The 22,463-nt window shown below is 35.3% G+C and overlaps 1 protein-coding gene and 1 long non-coding RNA gene across 2 annotated transcripts; one reads left to right on the top strand and one right to left on the bottom strand.

Annotated features, from left to right (window-relative positions):
• Window positions 1-4,186: 4,186 nt before the first annotated feature.
• LOC144997046 (putative E3 ubiquitin-protein ligase LUL4) lies at window positions 4,187-8,416 on the bottom strand. The gene is made up of 3 exons (XM_078956863.1): window positions 7,947-8,416; window positions 5,555-6,080; window positions 4,187-4,579 (listed from the first exon to the last, which is right to left on the bottom strand). The coding sequence occupies exons 1-3, from the start codon at window positions 8,414-8,416 to the stop codon at window positions 4,466-4,468; spliced, it is 1,110 nt and encodes a 369-aa protein (XP_078812989.1). The 3' UTR covers window positions 4,187-4,465.
• A 40-nt stretch (window positions 8,417-8,456) lies between these two features.
• On the top strand, window positions 8,457-9,570 carry LOC144997047 (uncharacterized). The gene is made up of 2 exons (XR_013659698.1): window positions 8,457-8,594; window positions 8,789-9,570. It is a non-coding gene; the product is annotated as an uncharacterized LOC144997047 (long non-coding RNA).
• Window positions 9,571-22,463: the final 12,893 nt, after the last annotated feature.

Genomic DNA, 22,463 nt, shown 5'->3' on the forward strand with positions numbered 1-22,463 from the left:
GGCTGACTATAAGATGCAACCAAGACAAAATAAGTTGTTTAAATAGGGCACAAACCCTAAAAATTAGGGTTTGTCCCTGCTTAGCGTACGCCCTTCATACTCCCACGTACGTTCAGCGTACGTGGGTGCCTCCACATTCATTCTTCGAGCCAGTATGCCCAGCGTACTCTTTTAGGGACCAATAATGAAAGGAATTTTTACACATAGGGGTTAAAAGGAACATACCCATAAAGTCGAATTGTTACGAAGAGGTTGTGATATTTATAAGTTTTGAGAAAAATAATAACAAATATATTGATGTTAATAAAATAGTATGTGACCACTGTTTCTTTCTTGTGTTTTTTCTTAATATTTTAACATATTTTTCACATTTAAGAATATTTTTTAACAAAAATCTTTTAAAATCTTTGTAAAAATACTAAATTTAGGATGAATTTGTAAGAAATTTTAAATTTTGGACAAAAAATATAAATTTTGGATCAAATTTATAATAAAATTTAAAATCATGGCCAAAAGTGTAAATTTTTAAAATGGATGACTTGTTGAGCGAGTAAAAATGAACAAAGTGAATAAAATTTTCAATATTTAGGACTTAACTGAATACAAATCCTAATAAAAAAAATAATAATAATAACGTAATTCAATATGATATCAAAATATAGGACTTAATTGAATGTTTGTCTTTAAATGTTTTAGGAGGGATAGCACGATCTAGTTTGGGGGAGATTGGCTGATTTTTATTCTTCTTTTGTGCAGAATATTTTTGTTTTATTGCTAATTTGATCACTCCAAATCACCAAAAACATAGTCTTAAGAAACTATTTTGGTTGGAAAGCAAGCTTTAGTTGATCTATGATGCGAACTCGAGAGTGAGAAACCAAGAAATAGATATGCTAATTTTTAATAGTTCACATAATCTTTATCTATTTGGAGTATTTTTTGGCAGCTTCTTGCATATTGATGCACTAATTTCTTTTGCTATGATAATGGTGTATACAAGAACTGAGAATGCACGTGGAATGGATAACCAAGAGGCTAGTAACATGCATGGAACCTAACGATGGAGTGCCAAATCCACAAGTAGCATACTTATGAATATGGAAGAGAATGTGAATGGAAATATGCATGCTCACCAATGAGACAACATCAACATGCCCAAGCAAAGAGATCAGGGATGCTCGTGTAAAACACTTATGATTTGTAGGCCATGGTAAACTGATCTTACAATGGCTTTAAGGTGAAGCAGTTTGTGATGAAAGTAAGCATCATTTCTTGTATCATTCTAGTTCATGTAGTTTCTATTGCCAAACCGAAATATGGAGTGGGGAAGTGTTGAAATTTCTAAAAAAGATTTTGTTAATAAATTAGATTAATAGTTAAAAGTAATAATTATATAAATTAAACAAGAATTAGAAAACGTTGGAAAAAGCAATCTGTAGGTCCAATCCCTTTATGGGAGAAAGCAATAAATGAGGAGGATCGACCCCATTGGCCTATTAATAAGTGTTTATTTTGTCCATAGAAACGACATTTCAGCAATTATTTCTTTATTATTTGTTAATTTAAAACCGTAACCTTTGACTCATCGTCTTATGCATGTGATTTTTATCGAGGTTGATGTTATTCCACTAGTTGCACATAATATATATATACTCTCCCTCAAATCATGTTTTAATTAGCTTTATATATATATATATATATATATATATATATATATATATATATATATATATATATATATATATATATATATATATATATATAATCCAATATTAACTATAAAACCATAGAAACATATGAAAATTATCAATTATTATAATTACATACATTTGTTCAACTATGAACATATTTATTTTTAGTTATGAATTATTTCACTAGTTAATGATTGGATATATATATATATATATATATATATATATATATATATATATATATATATATATATATATATAATCCAATATTAACTATAAAACCATAGAAACATATGAAAATTATCAATTATTATAATTACATACATTTGTTCAACTATGAACATATTTATGTTTAGTTATGAATTATCACTAGTTAATGATTGGATATATATATATATATATATATATATATATATATATATATATATATATATATATATATATATACTACTTTTTCAAATTTGTACTGTTGACCATTGATTCTCTATTATAATAATCTCTTTTAGTGGATTAAGAAATGTGGCAAACACAAAGCTCTTTTAGTGGAATTAAGAAATCAGGAAAACAGTTTGGGTTGTTCAAATCACTCACATGAACCTCTAATGGAATGGTTAAATCCCACTCTATATATATATATATATATATATATATATATATATATATATATATATATATATATATATATATATATATATATATATATACAAAAAATGCATAAATAGCAAATTATCAAATAATCCAAGTTAAAACATAACTGCATTAAATTTGGAAAAAAAAAGAAATAAGAATGAGAATAGTATATATATATATATATATATATATATATATATATATATATATATATATATATATATATATATATATATATATATATATATATATAGTTTAGAAAAGCATGTTTTTTTTTTGAAGTTATGAAGTGGTTTTAAGCTAAAAATGTAGCAGGCAAGAATGAGACAAGTGATGGTCCCCAATCTACAATTATACGCAGAACAAGATTAACAAGAAGCTCAGAAAGTCAATATTATTACTGCACCAATTTTGTATCTTGTATTGTCCTCACCTCTGTAAAAAGCTCTGCAGATGCCCTCTCCCAGTGCTAACTTCCATGCCAAATATTCTCTCCTTCATTTCTGTCTTTCAAATTTTAAATTATAAAATAACCCCCCATTCTTATCGCTACAATATTCATCAATCCAACATTCTATACCCTACACATTGGAGACATAGCCCCATGTGATATTCTTTATATTTTTTTTTCTTTTTCACCCCATTTTGTTTTGTACCAACTCACCACCACACCTCTTCACTTATTGTGTTTGACGTATATTGTGATACATATAACAAGACTGGTGTCCATGGAACAAAGTCTTTGACACTTAAATCCCCTCCCTTATCATTGAATAATGTTTGACCCTATTTATTATCATGACCCATATAATAAAGTCTTACTGAAAATATGCCAAATACAACAAGTATGGGACGATTTATGTCTTTTAATCAGTAAATATGGCTTTAAAAAAAACTTTTAGCACCTATCACGGAGTCGAACATGAAAAGTATGACACATTGGACACAAGGGCCCACAGATTGACTACTAGGTCAGCCCCCATGGGTTTCCCGATTCCCTAAATATTCTCATTCATTGCCTCATCTTTTGAAATGTAAATCTAGGGGGGGTAAAAGTGATAATAGCTAGTACTAAGGGGTGTAAAGTATAAAAGTTCAACTACTCAATACTCATGCTTTCTCCCATGAACTTGAAATATCTCCAGACAAGGATAGACATATTACTAAAAGGCTACAAAGTAAAGAAGACAAACAGAGTAAAGAGAGGATAAAGCAAAGGTTAAATTCCAATCTTAAAGATGAAAAGTATAGTGGTGTTAAACTGGTAACTCCTAAGATCTGACATAAACGCGACAACTAGTCTTTCACAATCAAAAACAAGAAAAAAAAAAAAAAAAAAAAAAAAAAAAAAAGAAAGAAACTTGTCATGTGAACTACTTTACTTCCTTAAGACACTTGGTAAGTTTTTTAAGACTATGTTTTGTGAAAGAGAGGATGTCATTTATGTCTTTTATGCAAACAATATATCAATATACGCTTCATGTCACACATTTTTGTATAAGACAGAAAACGTAATTTGTCTTATTGAATCTTGCAACGTTTTTGTTGATTAAGCTCACTTGAAGGTTCATTGTTATAAAAAGCGTTATTCACGTCCTTTCCCAAAAAAACAAATTCTGATAAGTCCTTGTCAAACTTTTTAAGTGTGGGACCCAAATTGCAATGTGTTTCATTGATATCAATAATCACAATCCAATCAATAATCACAATCAAATGCATGTGATAAGCAGTTCTTCGAAGGTCAGATTCATTTACTCGACTTTAAAACACACAAAAATGGTTATTTTTCCAATAATCCCTAATGAGTATCATGTGTAAATCAGGTAAAAAAAACGTATTGAAATTAAAACTCATACAAAGTTGGCTGACAATTGAACCCTTGTTTTTAAAAAAGATACCAAACTTAAATCAATTGTGTTACATCATCAAAGGAAAAGAAAAAGAAAAAGAAAAGCAAGCCCAAGAAGAAAAGGAAGAAACCATGGTTTGATATCTATACATGAATTATTACCCAAGGAGAAAAATAACAGCTTTTACACAAATATTATAACATTAACTACATCACAAGATTGGACAAGAGGAAAAGAATATACTTTGTAACATGTGATTCTTGATTCATTAATAAGAAAAAAAAAAAAGATATATCAACGATCAACTGTACTAATTTTGATCTCCATTAGTTCTTCGATAGGTTGACGACAAATTGGACACTTGTTTGATTGAACTCGCAATGCCTTAGCACACTCGCTACATAGACACTGAAATCATACAAAACGATTAAAATCAAAATAAATAAATAAAAGGTCAAGAAAACATAACGTAGATTCTTCAACAAGTGACCCCTCGATTCTTACAGACTGGTTATTTTTTACTTAATGGACTTAATCTGGTAAGCTATATATGAGTGTTTCTTTTTTATTTAGTTCAGAAAGAATGACTTAATAGAGAAAGTCAAGTAATCATTAAGTCCTAATTGTTCACAAATTTGCCCTTAATTTTTCTTCGATTTCTCCAAACTTTCTAGGGGGATTTTCAATGATGAAAGTGAGGAGGGCATTCATGTCTTTTGCACTGAGAGATCAAGATTCAAGAGCAAGTTCGTATCCCACCCTATTTATAGACTATAATAACATGATTTGATAACAAGGATATGCATATTTGATTATATGTAACAGAAGCATAATTTATAAGGTCATATGCAGAAAATAGCAACATACATTCCGTGATTTCTTTATTATAGCATACAACCTTCATTTTTTTATATTATAACATTATTCTTTATATAAGGTTGACTTTTTAAACTAAATGTTTTAATTAAAAAAAAAATTCTGCGTTTAATGTCATAATTGGTTGATTTTTTAAGTGGGATGCGCTAATTAGAATAAACTGAAAGTGGAACATTTTAATAGAAATAAACGGAAGTAGGATGCTATACTAAAACAAATCAAATTATTTTGTTATTTCTTGTATTTAGAAAGAATAAATATACATTGTGTATGCATATCCTTTATTAGCCATTAAGAGTCATACGCTTCATCTATCTACTCTCATCATCAAAGCAATATAGAAAGTACGTAAAATTTAATCATATCCAAATTGATTGTATGGTTTTATGCAGAAAAGTCGCATTAATTCATTATACTGGGAAATTTTTTGATAAAGTCCTATTTTTTTTTTTTTTTTTTGAACAAAAAAGTCGTATTATTTTGGGAATTAATCCAACAAGAACTTACCATATGCCTACATGGAAGAACAGCAGTATCCTTAGGTTCTGTCATACATATAACACATTCTTCTCCAGACCCCGTATTATCAAAACTCTCATCGGAATGTCCAATTCCGATTCCGTAGATTTCACGCAACTCATAACGAATTCCATCAATCCACAAAATCTGTCTTATCACTTTAACTTTAAAACCATCCCCATTGTTCTTCTCCAAAACAGCTTGTGTGATTTGCATGTGAGGGGTAGGGGTAGGGGTTGTAGTTGGTAAGGGATCATAAAGATGTTGATTGGGAGATAACAAGGGTAAAATCGTCTCTGCACATATTACAAGTGGAAATATGGATTCCCCGGATGATGGTTTTGAAAGGGAATCCAATTCAAAGAATCCAAAGTCAATTCCAGTCCCTGGTGGTTGTCTGAATTTTTGTCCGGGGCCCTTTGAAAATGGGACTTTTACAGGTAGAAATGCTTCGGGGTATAATGGGGAAAACTTGCATTCGGACTCTTCTTTTGCAAAGTAGTAGATTGTCATGCTGTAGACATCAAGGGCAAAAAAGGAAGAAAAAAAATTAGTTAAGGAAAGAGATGAAGTTGAAGTCTTTAAATTATTATAGAAAATGTTCATAAAGATTCGATAACACAGATCATCCAAGAAAAGAATGCAAGTTTATGGTCCCTAGAATGGATGTTGCTAACTGAAGGCTGTTTGCTTAGATTTTACATGAGGGTATTTTAGTCATTTTTACTCGGACATTTGAATATTTTATTTTGGGTTAGTCTCAAAAAAACCTTATATTTTGTGTTTCTTTCGGATTAAACCTCAAATTTACTTTTAGCGTGAAACAAACCTTGTATTTTTTCATTTTTTCCGAAAAAGCCCTCAACTTTGTATTTTTTTAAAACCTTCAACCTTCTAAATGCTTCCAAATAAACCCTCAACTTTTTTAGTTTTTCTCGAAAAAAAACCTTACATTTTACATTTTTTTTGGCAAAAAATGACAAAGGGCCAAATCGGGAAAGATGAAAAAATACAAGGCTTTTTCAGGCAAAAAATAAATTTGAGGTGTAATCCGGAAAAACCACAAAATATAAGGTTGTTTTTTATATCCTTATATTTTTGGATTGAAATTTATGTTGATAAGCATTTATGTGAAATCTATCATCTGAAATCAGAATGCATACTCAATTTTGTAAGGATTAGATTATTTACAAGTCATTAAACCTGTTTTACAGGATTATTTTCCATGTTGAGGATGAGGGCATTCACGTCTTTTTGGATAGACAAGAGATCAATAGCAAGTCCCTATCCCACCTTTTTAGGTGGGACAAAAAAAATGTGTGTTTTTGTACATTTCACATTAATCTTGTTGAATCCAAAAATCCAATAAAGTATGAAGATATTTGTTAAATTTGGCAAATATATAATCACAAAACTAACAGATGTCCATTTTTATGATGAACAATTTCACTTCAAAGAGGATTCTCTATGTGCACACTATGATTCATATAATATTCAATCATGTTTGTAAACCTAGTTGTAGAATCCTAACATCAACATATCTGTTATAACTAGTTCTTGAAAAATTCATAAAAGATAACAAAGTATGAAAATCTTTATCCATTTGAAAAGAATTACAAAATAAAACAATGATGACTCGTGCACTAAATAGTTGAAAAGGCTGAATCTAAGCAAACCATATTGTTGCATAGTGGATTATCCCTAGTGTTATTTGTTAGATATAGTATATATATCTATCCAAATAATACATAAACCCAAGTTACTCTTATAATTGAATGCACGAAAAACAACCTATTATGATAAAATTTTGTTAGCATATAATTGTCTTGAAACTCTATCTCAAGATACTTACACTTTTTGTCCCCTTGAGACTTGAGAGAGTCTTAATATTTTACAAATTTACCCTTGTCTATTTTCTCCTTTCATTTCCATTAGTGTGTTGGGCACAACTTAACTTTTTCTTAAACATCATTTATCTAAGAAAAGAAGAAACAGATCCCTAGTTTAGTTCAGTGTAGTGTAAGGTAGACCTAAACTGAGATACTAAAATGCATGAAATGAGACAACAACTTGACATTGATCTAATTTCAAGAGGTAGATAACATGATTATATCATATCTAGACAGTTGAATAATTTAATTTCTAATATAAATATCTAGAGAGTGGATTATTCACCATTACAGATTATTTAGACAATTGCACAATTCTACACTGACAACCCAAATTAGGCCTAACAGTGATACGATCCTGTTATTGGTTGCATCGAAGTTTCTAACACAATTGTTCATCAAATGTAAAAGATAATGCATGATCATTGGCATACATAAGCTATATGTAGAATACACAGTAAAGTAGTAGCAAATTTACACGGATTACTAACCTCCCATCAAACATCGCATCAAACACGAAGGAAACTAAATGACAATCAGGATTCTCCTCATCGATTTCAACCTTCAATGTATCCTTATGCACGTTAACATGACTCTTAACTTTCTTTGCCTGCTGATGCTCGACATACGCTGGCGGAGGCTGAGGTGGTGGAGCCGGCATCATTGAAGGTAGACGCATTTGTGGCGCCCACCCGTAATTGTAATTTGCTTGCTGTTGACTATAAGACCAAAAATTGGGCCTGACATTCAAGGCGTTATTAGGGTAACTACTGGCATCGTAGGGGTGGAACACTGGGGGCGTGGGCAGTGGGAGTGCCGGTGGTGGCGGCGGTGGCGGTGGTAGTGGCGGTTGAGGAGCAGAGTAAATATATTGTGGTGCAGAATAAGGGTCGGCAGAAGGTGGGTGTTGATGGGGATAATGGTTGTTTCTTCTTCTGTTGCTGCTTAATGATAAACCCATCGATCTTTCTGCAAAACTGGGGGAGATTGGGATGGAAAATCTAAAGGGGCGTTTAGGGAGGAAAGTCTAGAGAAGAAAACAGATCTGGTTTTGGTTTGACGAGAATGGAAGGTTCTGATTTACGACAGCAACAGGGTTGATTTTGTCAGACACGGTTTAGAGACGACATTTCCAAGAGGTTTTTGCCTTTATCCCTTGTGATTATCCTCCTACCTCTTTTGCATAGCAAATTGGATCGTATTATGTTAATTTTAGTTCGGGCTAATGTCATGTTAGCTCTTCAACTTGTTGTGGTTGGTTTTTTTTTTTTTTTTTTTTGCACATTAGCAAAACTAACTCTTGATATGATTGTTTAATAATGTTCTTTTACAGATTGTAAAAGGTTTAAATGATATTTTGATGATGTGGTCTTAACAGTGGAACGTGAATCGACTAGTACTGTTCTAATCTTTGTCTCCAAGTTTGCCAAGTCATCCTCGATGATCCTCCTTATAAATTGAAGGGTACCCTAAACGAGTGTTCCCCACCCACTTTGTTACCCTAATCGTATCATTTGCTTAATACAGCTAATTTTGATCTTTTATGCTTTTGGCTACTATTGGGCTTAGAACAAAACGTCTCTTATGGTGGTTTCAATGTATCGGACCTGGACATACCAACTGACGAGCTTCACGCCATGGAAACACAAGTGCAGATTGAGGAAATGAGAGATGACATGCGACAACAGCTAGGAGAGTTTACAGAGGAAATGTGAACTTGAAAAAGATCGTGATCGTAATAGTTGTTGTTGGAGTTGCAGTGGTGTCAATGATTGGGGTTCATGGTTGCGTCGAATGATATGGGTAGGGATTTTGGTGGGTATAGTTATGTTGGTAGGTAGCACGATGGCGATTTTAGCGTTTTCGGGGTTGTCGAAGGTTGTTTGTTTTTGTTTAACTTCTCCATCTGCTAGTATAATATGTATGTATTAGGGTATGTTTTGTTATTGGTGATTATGCGTTTTAGGCGATGTTTATTGGTTATTTGGATCAGTGGTGAGTTTTGACGATGTTAGGGATTTCAGAACCATCTTTTGGGAGGATTTGGTAACACGATAACCTCATTTGTAATGTATGGTCACTTTGATGAAGGAAATGAAATCTAGTTGCTATTAACCAATGTTTTCATATGATGTCCGCTAGTATTTACTAATGTTGTCGTAGTACCAACTGTTTTGTTAACTGTTGATTGATTTGTTCATGTGGATTGTACCATTGTTTGTACAATCAAAGTACCTTGTCGTATTTGTTTTTACAATCACAAAAAAACATTCATGTTATGTCAAAATACCTTGACATATATGTTTTACAATCACAAACAAATATTCATGTTATGTCAAAGTACTTTGCCATATATGTTTTACAATCACAAACAAATATTCATGTTATGTTAAAGTACGTTGCCATATATGTTTTACAATCACAAACAAGCATCCATGTTATGTCAAAGTATGTTGTTATATTTGTCTTACAACGACAAACATTCATTCATTCATGTCATTACTTAGTGTTTTAAGGACACACTAACAAACTTAACAAGACCATAACAAACATGAAAGAAAGACATCTAACCCTAACAAACATACTCCATAAACAAAACACTTTTAATCCAAGTCCATTGGTTTAGATGACATATCTCATTTACCATTTTTGCCCTCAACCCTTTTTGCCAACTTCTTCTTTATTATCCTCTCTAACTTTTTCATTAACTTGATTGTACGTTGTTGTTGTTGACCATTCTTCTTATTCACACCACTCATTCACCTTTTCCCTTTTTGACACCACTTCCACTTCCACCTTCACCTTCAACCCTTTTCCCTTTTTGTGACAACCCGAAATTTCTTCCATAAAAGATATAGTGAATTGAGTATATCAACCCATAAAAGATATACTAACTATAAATACAATGGGATTAAAAATACTCTGACTTAGAGTTTATACTTCTAAATAATAAAATATTTAAGTAAGTATACGTGCCTGCATTCATACTAAAATCCGTGTCACAAAGACAAGAGCAAAAGTATTATGAGTGTTGAATATCACAGGTAAGCTCGGGGATGTATGGTCAGTCCTGGGAATGGCATAGCCTGATCAACTATGCTGGTCCGAGGAGTGATTAGCATATGCCCAAGAATGGTTGTGATGTGGCAACAAGTCTAAAAACTTACCAACACTACCACAATGAGAACATTATAACAGAACCTAAGTATAAAATACTATAGGAGTATTTTGTGTTACTATAATTACTTACTTGAGAACTAAAAAGGATCTTCATTACTAAGTTGATGGTTGCTAAGTGGATATACTAAGGTTATCTGTAACTAGAATGTCATAGACTTAGAATTTGTGAAATTCTGCTTTACCCCGGTTCCTTGTGAATTTGGAGTTGAGTTCACTTATTCGAAAGTCTATCATGTTTTGATTTCATATAACTGTGTAGATAACATGGCTAGACTCCATCCCCACTACAACCCGTACTTCCCGAACGAAGGCAGTGCTAGATGGTTCAGAGGAGAACCAAAGAATGATCATCCACTCCCTTTTGAATGATCACCATGCTGAAGACCTTCGGATGATGAGAACTCCGAACCCGAGGATGAGAACCTACCCCTAGTAGCTCCCAATTCAAACCCTAACCCTTGTCCAGCTCTTCATGACCCGACGCCTCCTTGGGTAGAATGCTTGGAAACATGGAGTGAAGAGCAAAATCAACCTATGTCATTTAATGGATACCGAAGCTTCTACCACTCAAGTGAAGGAATCTCAGCAGATAGAGTTCTACAAATCATAATCCGTAGAGTTTCCCAAAACGAAATTCAGGGCAGGACGACTTTTCAACGTATCAAAGAGGTTAATGCCAATGCAAGAATGCATACCATTCACACCAATCACCTTGATCACCAGTAAGAGATCTGAGAGAAACCATGAGACCCTGCTGCAAGCACTAGCTAAAACCCGAGCCGAAATCATAGAGCTCCAAGTACGCCAGAGGGTGTACGAGAGATACCTGCTTGATATGAAACATCAACTAACCAAACTAAGGGTTCACCATAGGGGTGACCGTCGCCAGTAGGAGATACCTTACTTCCTTCTTTGTTTTAAAGAACCGTGTTCCTATCTATGTTCTGTGTAGTACTTTTTATGTGACTACCTTGTACTATAAGTACTTTTAGTTAAGTCTTTATGCTGTCAAATACTTTTCTACTCCGAATATGATGTATGACCTACAACAAGGTCAATTTCCCCAAACCTATTACATTTTAAACATCAATGATATCGAAAGTCGACTAACTTCCATGTTACTCATTGTTCAAATACCTTCCTTTTTACTACCGTTGGAGTCTATCTGAAACCCCATCTAGTCAAGTTATTGGACTATGGTAATTTAACTCCAAAATCATTTTCAAGCCTCTTTTAAAGGTTGGATCATATTATCCACCAACCTATAATACCTCGGCTTGAACGATAAACGTTTAAAGACCATTCTACAAACATACTTCTACTCTGAACTAGGACTGCATCATAGGGATGTAGGTCAAACTAGCATGAACATACTTGTAATTTGTACTAGGACTGCATCATAGAGATGTAGGTCAAAACTTCAAGAACATACTTCTACTCTTTACTTAAGCGATCAAAGTACATCCATGTTCAACCATTCTCACTCACAAATTCATTTTCTTTCCATGCAACAGAATCATGTTGCCGAAGAAAAACGATCAACCCATCAACCAAACACTAACTCTTCAGATTGATGCAGCTACCTTTCAAGCTGTAGTCTCGGCTACCGTGTCAGCTGTTTTGACGCACCTTAACGCTAACAACGTGAATGTTAGCGGGATTGTTAACAATAACTCCAATCCAAGTAACAATAAAATACCTCAACGGGCAACAAAATACCACAAAACCCCGAATCCCAAGCCCAAGAATAACAAACGAAAGTTTTGGGCTAAAGTAAAGGAAAATCACCCCAAGCGGCGAGCAAAAGACAACAACATGTGGCAACCTTCGCAGCCACGACATCTGTACCTCCTACTACCATCTCTTCTGGTATCCCAATTATCCCTACACCAGCTCGGCAGTATGATGGAAACCTACCGAAATGCAATAAGTGCAGCTTCCATCATCTGGGTGGTTGTCTTCCATTACACTGCTTTAAATGCAACAAGAACGGACATACTACAAATTGCTCCAGGACTCGGACCCAACACATTACTTCAAACACCAATGTCGAAATCTCTCGAATATGCCATCTAGGTGGTGTAATGGGACACTTCAAGAGGGACTACCCAACAGAGAAGGACGACGGCGAATCCGGAGGAGTTTGACCTCAGAATGGAAAGAAGCAACGAAGGTCCCTACTATCGTATAGGTTCACTTACAATCGTCAGTATTATGTATGTCTTTTTAAAGCATGTCTAAAACTAGTGCAACTAGATTCTTATCTTTTGTGGGATCCCTTCGGTATAGGGATGCTCGTGTTGCGTATACTTGCCTTTTGTAGTATACTTTGTTCGCAGCAATAGTCTTATAGTAAAACTAAAGTACTATAACTCCTTTAAAAGTTGTACTGTTGTCTTTTGTCTGTAACACCCTTATGATCAAATCTAATGCCCTTATTTCCAAGTTAGTCTGATCATCGTACAACTTGACTCAATTCAATCCTTACAATACCAGTTTCGTGCGCACATCTCTTTCTCCGAAATCGGTGAAGCCGTCATTCCAGAACTCCGAGGTACTCATGCATAGAGTCCCTCATGTTTCTTATCCTTCCGAAGAAAAACTCAGCAAACCTCCCCGAATTACCACTCGTACAGCACGTCAAGTTCAATCCAAAGACCCATACTGTTGATCTATCATTGAAGAATGTATACATAGGGGTAGTATATAATCAAGGTTCTATAGGTTTAGAATTGATGATTCCACTTTAACTTCTTTTGGGCTTAAAGAAGAATCATTTATTCAACTACCTTTTCAACCTTAATTATATACGACTCGTATACGCGAAACTGTAATTGATGAACCAGGTATGAGTTCTATTAAGAACTTCAGGATGGAGACTGCTTAAGACTACAAGTGATCATGCTGCCATACGAATAAACTTAGAATCGAAACACATGCTCTTCCCGCCGATCGGGACAAGAGAGACAGATGAAACAAAGTACGAATATGTTTTGTTCTTATGCAAGAGGAAAGGTCACTTCCTATACCTCAACACAGCTTAAGACACAGGAAGTTAACTATACAACACATGATTCCGAGTCAGGAGCAACGATAATTGCTCTGAAGATCTGGACACACTACTTGTAGGGTACAAGGTGTACTAATTTCACAGTCCACAAAACATCCAACATGCATTCGACCAAGAAGAGTTATCACACCAGTAAGGCCAACGAAAGAAACAAAGTCGTTCGCCGATAGTGAAAGGTTCGCTGGAAGGCCATGCGAGGAATCTGAATTCACTTAGGAACGCAAAGATCAAATAAAACTTCTATCCGTAGCGTAGTATCAATTCTGCTTAAACTCTAATTTCGGGACGAAATTCCCTCTAACGGGGGGATGATGTGATAACCCGATATTTCGAGACAATGAAATATAACACCAATCAAATATAGATAAAAATTGAACTTTCCTAGAATCTTATTTGGGTTAAATAAAGTAGTAGGAATCGTGTCAAGGTTTTCATACATATAAAGAACCCTAAAACCCGAGTTATAACGAAGAAGTTATGGCCAATCGAAGATTCTCGGCAAAACCGACAATACTGATAAACGTAAAACGCGAAGTTTCAATACAATAGTTTTTGGCCTTAGGTATCCAAATGAAAGTTTTAGATATCATCAAACCGTAAACGTACACAAAAAGAACGTCCAAATCTGACTTCGTATGAGGAAGTTGTGATTTTTCTAAGTTACAGGTATAATAGTAGACAGCTAAAAACTCGAAATAGAGATTGAGAGACTTTTAGCCAACACAATCTAAATGAGAATCGAAAGGCTCAACAATACTAGCGCAACGGTAAAAAGTCTGACGAAAACGGACGTCGGATGAAGAAGCTATGGAACTTTAACATACTTTTCCTGTCCCGACCTATTAAAAATATAATATTAAAAATAAAGTCAAAACAAGCCGACGGAGTCTAAACGAAAGTTGTAGATCGTAGTCTTGCCTTCACGTGGATATAAAGAACGTCGAAAACGGAGTTCGTATGAGAAAGATATGAATTTTTGAAGTTTACTAATTAATTAAAACATAAATTTAATTAAGGCTCGGTATTATCCGAAGAACGAGTCAGCGGTCCGATCCCCGGTATGCCCAGCGTACTCGGATGCTAGGTTTCGGTTCGTCCACATCACTCCGATGTTTCGACCAAGGATGCGCTCATGCATGACGCATGAGTATGCAGCGCGTACTCTCGTACGCCCCGCGTAACGAGACCTCTCAGACCCCTATAAATAGAGATGAGAGGGTGCCGGCCATATTTGCTAATTTCATTCCTTTCTCGCGCCGAAGCTCTACGTTTCAACCCTCGGAGTCATCCCAAAGGCCCGGTTTTCATATCCAAGGTGGGAAGAAAGTTTTACACTCCCGAGACTCCCGAGATTTCCCTAGAATCTCGAGAGATCCGCTTTCTCGAGTAGAAGTTCTGCTCGGTTTTCGTCACGCTTTCTTCAATCAATCAAGTGAGTTCATACCCCTATAAACTCCGCTTTTAAATGTTTTATAAATACTTTTATATGCTTTTAAGGGGGGGGGGGGATACAAGTAAAATACTCGATTATTGTCGTGTATTATATAATAAAGTTCATTATATGCTTTTTATCAACGGAATCATATGTGATTGATAACAATTATAGGGAAACTTTCGTATGAAAAATATATCACGATAGCATCATAACTTTTGAAACGAAAAGTGTTGTTATATATATATATATATATATATATATATATATATATATATATATATATATGTGAATCAAACACTCTGCTTATACTGTATGTATATGTGTCCATCTTTGGTACAACAAATATACGATTATTTTGGCACGAAAAACGTCAATATTTTGGGATACTTGTTGTTAATAAATCAATCATATGGGATTTATAACTAGTATACAAATGGATTTACTACAAGTTTAGTAGTTTTACTAAACATATTACTTCAAATGACTTTCTTAAACGTTTTTACATGATTAAAGCTCTTTATCAAACTGTCTAACACACTGTAAGCTTCCTTTCAAACTCGGTTACAAAGGTGTTTTCAAACAGTGGTTTTCTGTGTACTTAAACTGTCTTATCAAACAAAATACTTTCAATCGTTTTATAAACTAACATCAAGTCACAAATTCTTTATTAGACTTTTCAACGGTTTTACAAAACTTCTTTATGCTTTTATATTATAAATTGCATGCCTCTATATGTATAGTTATATAAGAAATGTTTAAAAGACTTAGGAAGACTATCCACCCTATTTCCTTTTCCTCGATTTGGATGTGGTCTGGTGGGATATCAGGTACCCGTCCGAAGGTCGTTTAAATATTAGTTATATATCATGTGTACATATATAGTCATAAATGTTCCGTCAGTTAATTCTATTCTGATGCTCTTGGGTAGCAAGGGTGTATAAATCTACTTGGACACTCATTAATTACATTCTAGTAAACTATTATAGGAATAGTTTAAGGGATACAAAACATTATTCCTATTACAAGAAATTACACCAGAGTCAGTTCATTCATGAGTCTAGACTGCTTGCTATATGAAGGGATACTCTTACAGAGATTTCTCTTACATGGATATATTTATAGGTATACTCTTACATAGATACGCTTACATGAGTACGTTTACATGAATACTCTTACATGAATACTTACACATGAATACTTTTAGATAGACATTATATGGCAAATTACTATTACATATTATATGTCTAGATACTGTTATATAGTTCTCCTTTCTATCTTTACCTTGTGATACAAACACATCATCGACGAGATAGATTGGACTTTATATCCTAGTACCAAAGGATACTTTACGGGATTAACCATTCCTAGAATCTCTATTAGCTACAGAGGTAAATGCACATCCACGGATGTCTTCGGTTGATACCATTACAGGTATACTTTAAGGGATTAACTATTCCTACACCCAGCTGTTAGCAACAGAGGTAAATATACATCTATGGATGTCTAAAGTTAACACTGTTAGTTATCCTAGTATAAAGGGATAATACGTAATTTAGTTATCCTAGTATAAAGGGATAATACGTAAGTTAGTTATCCTAGTATAAAGGGATAATACGTAAGTTAGTTATATTATTACCATTATCTTGTGACTCATCCACATAACCAATGAGGTGAATCGTATTTGAGTATCCTAGTACCAAAGGATACAATTTCTTATATTAATAATAATTGTCAAACAGTCGGGTCTTGGTAGAAGACTACTTTCAAAACAACTAGGTCTTGGTAGAAGATTTCATCTATACTAATAGGAATCATAGGGATTTCTAGGGTTTACCAAACGGTTTTGATTACTTACAAACATTTCCACACTTATACGAACTTTCTTTTAGAACAATATCAAGTCTTTCATTACAATTTTTACAAATCAAAAACACATTAATACTTATGAATTCACCAGCTTTTTGGCTGATACTCGCATTCAAAATAACTTGTATTCTCAGGTCGCAAATAGACAGGTACGACGACCAGGTTTTGTGAAGACGGAGCAATCCAGACTCGTCTTATTTTCTGATTATTCATTTTATTGTTGTATATTATGAAAGAACACACATGTACTTGAAACTTATACTATTAATGCAATGGATGATGTTGTTGCTTGTTTACTACTTTACATTCTTGTGATACATTACATGACGTCCTCCGCCCCAGAACGTTTCCGCCGTTCTCAGTTTTGGGGTGTGACAAAACACCACATATAATCCTTTTTCCTGTCTTTGATACTATGTGTGATCCATTAACCTTCGTATTGTCCCTCTTTCTCTTTATAGTGGGTCTCTATGGCATCTTCCTTTTTAGTGGTAGCAATGGTTCTATGTAGTCTATTAGGGGCCACATTACACACCCATTCATGCTTCCTATTAAGTACTTGTAGGTGTTCATATATATGCAAGCATGATATAAAGGATCAACAAATTCCTTTAAATTTCTATTTACATAAGAAATGGATGTCACTGAATGTACACAACCATACTCATTTAGTTGTCATATCCTACAAGTACATGTTTTCTTTTCCAAATCAACACCATATGACTCTTATAAGTTTCTTGTTTCAAAGTATTCATAATTTTAAAACATAAAGCGTGGCATAATGAACACAAACATACCTTATGTTGATTCGACATCAATGTCCTACCATACCCACCTTCAAGATGCATATATTCTTTTAGATTTTCTAGAAACCATTTCTAATTATCTTTATTTTCAACACAAACCACAACCTAAGCTATTGGGTATATATGATTGTTTTCATCCCTCCCAAAATCACATAATAACTAACCAATACACATTCCTTTTAAAAAAAAACACCCATCCAAGTTTATAATCCCTCTACAACCACTTCTGCAACCCTAATTTAGTGCATCAAAACATATATATCCCGCTAAAGTAAGTTTTCCCAGTTGGCATGGAGTTCACAGAAAACTTGACTGTTGACCTTGGATTAGACTTTTTTTATCTCCTCATAGGACCATAACTTTGAATAATTTTCCACTATGGTACCTTTAACAAGAGACATTGCATGTTTCTTTGTAAGAATTGAGAATTTGTTGTCATTAATTGTTAATAGTAGTTAGGTTCAACTCATAAAAACAAAAACTTCCCATATTTAAGGATAATATGGAAAGTTGAGTCGAAAATAAGGTAATCAAAAAAGTTAAAATGGTTAGTGTATTTAGAAAATACGCGACCAAATGATTTCAAAAATTAAAAGTGTCGAGAAAATCTAACTCTGATCGGAGTCTTACAACACTATACCCTAACTGGCCATTAGTGAATGCTACGACTACCCCGTAGTCTTGCATTACTTTCACCCTAAGTGAACATTAGTGAATGCTACGGATCCCCTATAGTCTTACAACACTTTCACCCTTGCTTCTGTCCTGGATACCTGGATGTTTCTCCCCCACCTAGATTCAACTAATTCCGCCTGACGCACAAAAATTGAAGGATTTCCAATCCTCATTACGTCCCAATGTTCACCTTGCTGACGGCCGGTGCTTACCAAAGCTAGAACACCATGAATAACCCTTCCAAAACAACATAATTTTCAAAAACCAACTAACACATATTGTGTCCCAACACTGCCAATGACTCTAGCTGTTCACACTAATATCACTTTCAGATCTCAGAGTCCAAAGGTCGGATGCTCCTACAATACTTCAACGAAAACTTCTCTCTCTCTCTCTCTCTCTCTCTCTCTCTCTCTCCTTTGGCAAATTTGAGGGGTTTTGCTAATATAATTACTAAGGTTACTGAAACCTAGTCACAATCCCCTCGTACGAACCCTTGAACCAACTCCGACCATACTCAAAATGACACTCGAATGCTGGAAAATCCACGATATATCGGGAGATGATCCCGTTCTATTCCACCCAAATTCACAATATGCAGATGGCATATAGCTCTTCTTGAAGGTGTGTATAACTCAACCACCACCAGAGATAACATCCAAGGATACACCTATGCATGCTGATGAAAAATGACTACTACTAGATACCGGCAGCGCTGGTGGGGAGGCAAAAGGCACATACCTTGCACCCTTGCCTGCAGGAGTTCCAATCTCCCAATCTGACCCTGCAAAGTGGGGTCCCTTTCTTCTAGGCTATGGCTCTACCCTCTCGTCCAATGGTGATCCTCAAAATAGCCAGAGCGGATGCACTTACCGCTCCTCTCTAATTCTTGAACGGTCGACCTCCTTTCCACCCATCTGATCGAAAAAAATATAACGGGCTTCCCCCTGTGGGTAATCCCTGAAAACGTGTCAAAACCTGCTACACCCATAGCAACCCAAATCACTGAACAAATTCCAACAACGACTCGGAGCAATCATGGTACACACGGATTCCGCTCCACGAGGTACATCCGTCTGAAGATCTCTCAAAGATTCATCAACATGCTGAATGACATCTGACAACCCTTGCTAACCTAGAAAAAAGCAGAAAATCAACCTGCAATCCAACTTATCACAATTCCCAAGCGATAAAAATACTCGATATCCACCGGAAATGGCCGAAGATAGCATATCCACAACATCCGAGGGAATCCTGACCACCTTCTGTGATACCTCGACCACCCTGAGAACTTGATGAAACACCTTATTCCGATCCCAGTGACAACCTAAACCCTTGGAACGAAACTTCACCATGCAGTTTCTGCAAACATTACACTGGATCTGACCCTGCTGGCCTCTCAAATGTTGATCCAAACTCTTAGGTCTCCGCCCGAGACCCTCCAATAAATTCACCTGACCTGAACCTCTCTCATTGAGGTACTCCTAATCAATCTCCCATCCTTGGTTCTGAGATCCATACCATTCAGGGTCTCGCACCCTGACACCCTCACCGGTTTAATCGCCAACGGCTGAACTATAGTAGTTGGACAAATCTCTGCTCTAATCTGGCTATAAACTATTCCCAAGACATAGTTTCCAATCCCAAGGCGCAATAAATCACACAATCAACCCTTGCCACCTAATACAAGAGATCCAAGGCGAACTCGAAATCCTGGCAGTCATTCCACTAACTGGTCACCACCAAAGCTGGGACCAAGCCCCAGTCCTACCCATGTGCGCACATCCTCAATATACAAAATAGCTTTTCCCACGAATAAGGCATAACCAATAATTCTCCTTCCCATAAGCTTCTCAACTTCTCCAAGACTCTCACTGATTCGAGTATGGATCCTGTGCTTTCAGTAGTACGGGCCCAATAGTACATTCCACACCTATCCATACTTTCCTCAATAATCCTCATGAATCCTCTAAGTCACATACTCCACCGGTATACTAAATGCCTGCTAAACGGCAACACAATATCCCTCGAAGCACCTCCTAGGCTTTCATAGGTTCCCCAACCTCACTGAATCACCCCACTAACTTACTGGAGCATATCCTAGGCTCTCCTAGGTTCCCAACCCACCCAGTGCTTAGCCGCTGAAAGATCCCTAATAATGTCAACTAGCTACCTTATGAATATAGCCACATGCAACAGAGATTAGATAATCCTTTGAGTAACAGACTTAATCCTAGAACAGTTAGACTCAAACAAGAGATGCGCAATATGGCCAAATCCATCACTTTGAGATTATCCGGCCTGTGCCACATGTGACCTAGCATATTCACTTGGTAGCTAGCTCACATTGCTAGAAGTCCCACAAATCACAAAGCAAGCAGCATTCAGACAACGGAAAACTAACCAACATATTCCAATCAAACAATTCTATATATACATCCAATTCACAATCAGGTAACCCATGTCACTAATCTCATCCTTGGCTTACCTTTGGGTAATCTCTGATCCACAAAATATCATAGAACACTCGGCCCATATACCACGACCCATGTTGTCCACAACCACCTTCGTTGTCGGCTGCCTTATGCATGCAAATTATACACAAAACATGATCTAATAGACTGTCAAATAATAGACTCTACCCTAGAACCACAACCAGACAAGGAACAGAAAATAAGGTCAATCAATTATTCTAAGGCTATAAGATCCTAACCGTATACAATTTTGAAAGCATACACATAGCAATTACAAATACCATTTATCATTCTCATTCCAGCATGGCATTGAATATTCTCATGGCTACAAGCACCACATATCAGGCCAAACTATTTTTGAATACTCAACACTAGAACACAAGTTTACTAGCTCATACAACATTTACTAGCATCTCCCATAGCCCTAACTAGCATGTGATTCACATATTCATAATCAATCATAATAGGTAGCAAATGTGGGTATTCTGGGGAAACTTACTTGAGCTTGATTGATTACATGCACCATACCCTTTCTTGTCTTAGAAAACCTTTTCCTTGAAAGCATTTTCTTTTAAATTTTTTTGAAAGCTTTACAGATCCTCAGTTTGAGTTTAGACACACCCGGAGGTTTCCCTAAATCCCTCAAACCAAGGCTCTGATACCAACTTGTAACGACCGAAAAATCAACTGTGAAAATTTCATTTTTAATATTGCTAAAACACTGATACCATTTATTTCAAACATTTCAAATCATCATCAAGCAAAACAGTTATCATAGTTTATCCCAAAATCATTTATTGCGGAAATCATTGGTGTGTGCACTGCGATCAATTCGAGCTCTTTATTTCCAAATCGATGATACTTGAAACCAAAAATGTAAACCGTAAGCACAAAGTTTAGTGAGTCCCCCAGAGTATACCCACACACAATCCACATAACACATATCATATTAGCTGTAACAGCTACATAAACCATGTCAATCACATATCCATATCAATCACATAGTCTTACATATAAACATATAAGGATGTTGTGGGCTCATCCCCATGGTCTTACTCCAGGATGCCATGGGCTCCCCATATGGTCTTACACCTAAGTGTCATGGGCTCTCCCATGGTCTTTAATAGGAAATCCATGGGCTCTCCCCATGGTCTTACACTCGGTTGCCATGGGCTCTCCCATGGTCTTTTAATAGGAAAGCCATGGATTCTCTATATGGTCTTACATCCAGGTGTCATGGGCTCTCTGATGGTCTTCCATGCATATATTACAAAGACAATTAGAAGGTCCATCACTACCCCGCTTAGTAGATTTCAAGGTTCATCTCTACCTCACTTAGTAGATTTCCTAGTAAGATTTTCTAGTTAAAATTTTACTCATCAATTTTATTCAATGATAACACCTCGATTATCATCATAATTATCTTAAATAGAGATTAGTATGATGTTCATCCTGCTTGTCTTAAGTGATGTCCATTATTAGTGACTGCATGAGAGATGATA

Source organism: Lactuca saligna, chromosome 5 (assembly GCF_052625555.1).
Source record: "Lactuca saligna cultivar CGN05327 chromosome 5, ASM5262555v1, whole genome shotgun sequence".
NCBI classification, from domain to species: Eukaryota; Viridiplantae; Streptophyta; class Magnoliopsida; order Asterales; family Asteraceae; genus Lactuca; species Lactuca saligna.

Excerpts from the sequence above, each read along its gene's own strand:
- LOC144997046 (XM_078956863.1), bottom strand. The coding sequence starts at position 8,416 with ATGGGTTTATCATTAAGCAGCAACAGAAGAAGAAACAACCATTATCCC. Across the intron at positions 6,081-7,946 it reads GATGCGATGTTTGATGGGAG|CATGACAATCTACTACTTTG; the intron begins GTTAGTAATCCG and ends TGATGTCTACAG. Across the intron at positions 4,580-5,554 it reads TTCTTCCATGTAGGCATATG|TGTCTATGTAGCGAGTGTGC; the intron begins GTAAGTTCTTGT and ends GTATGATTTCAG.